At 50.3% G+C, this 2,500-nt stretch overlaps 3 protein-coding genes across 4 annotated transcripts in view; all 3 read left to right on the top strand.

Moving 5' to 3' along the window:
- The window catches only part of LOC126570996 (uncharacterized), a 1,925-nt gene extending 1,481 nt beyond the window's left edge, over positions 1-444 (top strand). Inside the window, exon 2 of the mRNA XM_050229182.1 lies at positions 1-444. This exon is cut by the window's left edge and continues 131 nt beyond it. Within this exon, the coding sequence (XP_050085139.1) occupies positions 1-324 (324 nt within the window). The 3' untranslated portion in view covers positions 325-444.
- Positions 445-547: 103 nt separating this feature from the next.
- LOC126570994 (zinc finger protein 568-like) lies at positions 548-2,368 on the top strand. The gene has a single exon (XM_050229178.1). It carries the CDS (start codon positions 757-759, stop codon positions 2,314-2,316), a length of 1,560 nt encoding a protein of 519 aa, XP_050085135.1. The 5' UTR covers positions 548-756; the 3' UTR covers positions 2,317-2,368.
- LOC126570995 (uncharacterized) overlaps positions 2,346-2,500 on the top strand; it is a 2,695-nt gene continuing 2,540 nt past the window's right edge. For both annotated transcript variants that reach the window (XM_050229181.1, XM_050229179.1), the window contains exon 1: positions 2,346-2,500. This exon is cut by the window's right edge and continues 1,054 nt beyond it. The gene's annotated coding sequence lies outside the window, so the exon portion shown is untranslated.

Here is a 2,500-nt window from a genome sequence, read left to right as displayed (position 1 = left end):
CATCTGTACTACAACCATCTGGCCGCGTACCTTGCAGCTAACGATCTGGAGGCAGAGCGGGTGCTGCCTCGGACAGTATTCCTCGAGTCCTGCGCTCACTACCACCTGGCCGGGCTAATCGAAAGCTGCATGTACTTCCACTGGCCGCCGGAGCAGGATTGCTACGAGTGGGACGAAAGCGTGTCGGACGATTTCGATTGTCAAACCAACTCGACCGTATTCGTGCGGGCCAGCATTAGGGGGTTCGAGAAGTACGAACAGTACCGGATACGCATCAGTGATATGATCACGCAGATCGTTGACAAATTTATCCTAGACAAATAGTAGAAGAGAAGGACGTCGTTTTTGTTCATCCGGGTGGGTGTGTTGTGTGTTATTTGCACTCCATAAGTACGGGAAGCATCGTTAGCATAATAAATTGATACAAAGTCTCAGAGAGCCAAACCTCCGGTCAAGTTGATTGCTGTATGGGCAAAAGAAAATTGCACAGTCATTCTACTGATTGTACTGATTCATCGAAGGTAGTAGATAACTGGTAAATGGATTAATCTGCCTCAACATTTTTGACTTCCGCCAACCGAGATAACGGTAAACCCTTGACTTGCCCGTTCAGAACCTCACATCGGTGACTGTTGTAAGGATCCGTCGCCAGTGGCATTGAAAGACAGCCCGGTTACTAAACAAAACAAACGAAAACATCAAAACAATCGAACCGAAATCGAACGGCGAGACCACGGAGCATGGAACGTCCCAGCAATGGAGAGAATCTGTTTGTGCTGTTTGGCGGAATCGGAGCAGATGTACAGTGTGACGATAACGCTGGAGGCCTTTTTACCGGAACACACCCTGCAGGAGCTACGGAGCGACGGCGAAGGCCCACCGATCGGGACGATCAAACTGAGTGAGCTGTACTCCACCTTCATCCAGCTGCCGCTCACGGCCAGTCTCCAGATCAGTAATGAAATTTGTTCCAGCTGCGTTACGGTGCTGAAGGAGTTTTACCTCTTCCGGGAGCGAGCGCACCGATCTTTCGAAGAACTGCAGACCAAGGCGGATATTGCAAAGATTATAAGCCACCTGGAGCACAGCAGTGTCGGCAGTGTGTGCCCTGAACGCCTAATCGAAGACTTTGAGGAAGAGTATGAACCAATGCTCCTCGAACCACCACCAGCACCGACCAGCGCAGCGGATGCAGCCGACACCGACACCAGTAGTGGCCCCTTCCGGTGTACGATTTGCCAAAAGATGTTCAAGATGCGTAAACTGTTGCTACGCCACGAGGAAGAGCACCGGTCGACGGATCAGCGTGCAGCCCGCTATCACTGCCAGTTCTGTGAGAAACATTTCCGCACGCAAAAGGGATGTAGTACTCACGAGCTGAAAGCGCATCGGAGGCCAAGCTTAAAGAAAGGGCTAGCGAATAGCCACGAGAACGATGGGTCTCGTTGTCGTTTAATCAAAAAGCGAGTAGAGCATAAATGTCTCATCTGCGAGAGTCACTTCAGTACTGCACGGTTGCTTAAGGAACACAACGCCACGATGCATCCACTGCAAGCGAACCGCTTTCCCTGTGATCTCTGTACCAAAACCTTTACCCGCAAATCGTCCCTCAACGTGCACAAGATGGTACTGCATGCCGGTATACGGCAGCATTCTTGCCACATTTGTGCCCGATCTTTTGGGAAGGAAGACTCACTGAAAACGCACCTGGAGCTACACACCGGCAAAACGCACCGGTGTAAGCTCTGCAGCAAGGCATTCGTAAAGGCCAGCTTTTTACGGCAACATCTGGAGCAGCACGAATCGGAGGATGCAAGAAGACGGTTCGTGTGCCGCGTCTGTTCGAAGGCGTTCACCACAAAGAGCCATCTCAGTGATCACGAGCTGATACATAGCGATGAGCGGCCCCACCGGTGCAACGTTTGTGGTAGTTGCTTCCGGCAAAGGCAGCAGCTAAAGATACACAGCTATCAACACTTTGGTAAACCGTTACGCTGCACTGAATGCAACGCAGAGTTTGCTGCTCGTGCCCGGCTTCAGGCACATATCATCTCGAAGCATCGACAACCAGCGTCCAGTGTGCCGGCTGCTCCAAAACCACCTCCCACTGTCGTCGAACCGGACTTTGGTGATAAGGTAGTGAACGAGGACATACTGAACGAGATCTGCCACCAGATTGGATCGAATCCGATCATGCTGCAAAACATTGACGCCGATGGTGTTAACTTGATCTGCGGAAACAACAGCGGACCGATCGCGTTCCTCGGGGAGGAAGTTAACAATCTCTTACCGGAAACGATGAATCAATGTCTCTAATGCGATGTAGGAGACGCACTAAGCAGTTTTTACAATAAAATGTTATTTAAAATGGCACAAAATATTGCTCTTCTCCATTGTTGGGTTGTTGGTTGTGATAACGTGTTCTTCGGAATGGAATTCCAGGCCACTCCGCTTCTGCAGGTAAATAGCACGAGATAGCTTTAATGATAAAATAGTCTAG

The sequence above is a fragment of the Anopheles aquasalis genome, chromosome 2 (genome assembly GCF_943734665.1).
Source record: "Anopheles aquasalis chromosome 2, idAnoAquaMG_Q_19, whole genome shotgun sequence".
NCBI classification, from domain to species: domain Eukaryota; kingdom Metazoa; phylum Arthropoda; class Insecta; order Diptera; family Culicidae; genus Anopheles; species Anopheles aquasalis.
The sequence above is the reverse complement of the archived record's forward strand: the minus strand, read 5'-3'. Positions and strand labels throughout refer to the sequence as shown.

Bases quoted from the DNA above. Each gene is read 5' to 3' on its own strand.
- LOC126570994 (XM_050229178.1), top strand. From the start codon at position 757: ATGGAGAGAATCTGTTTGTGCTGTTTGGCGGAATCGGAGCAGATGTAC.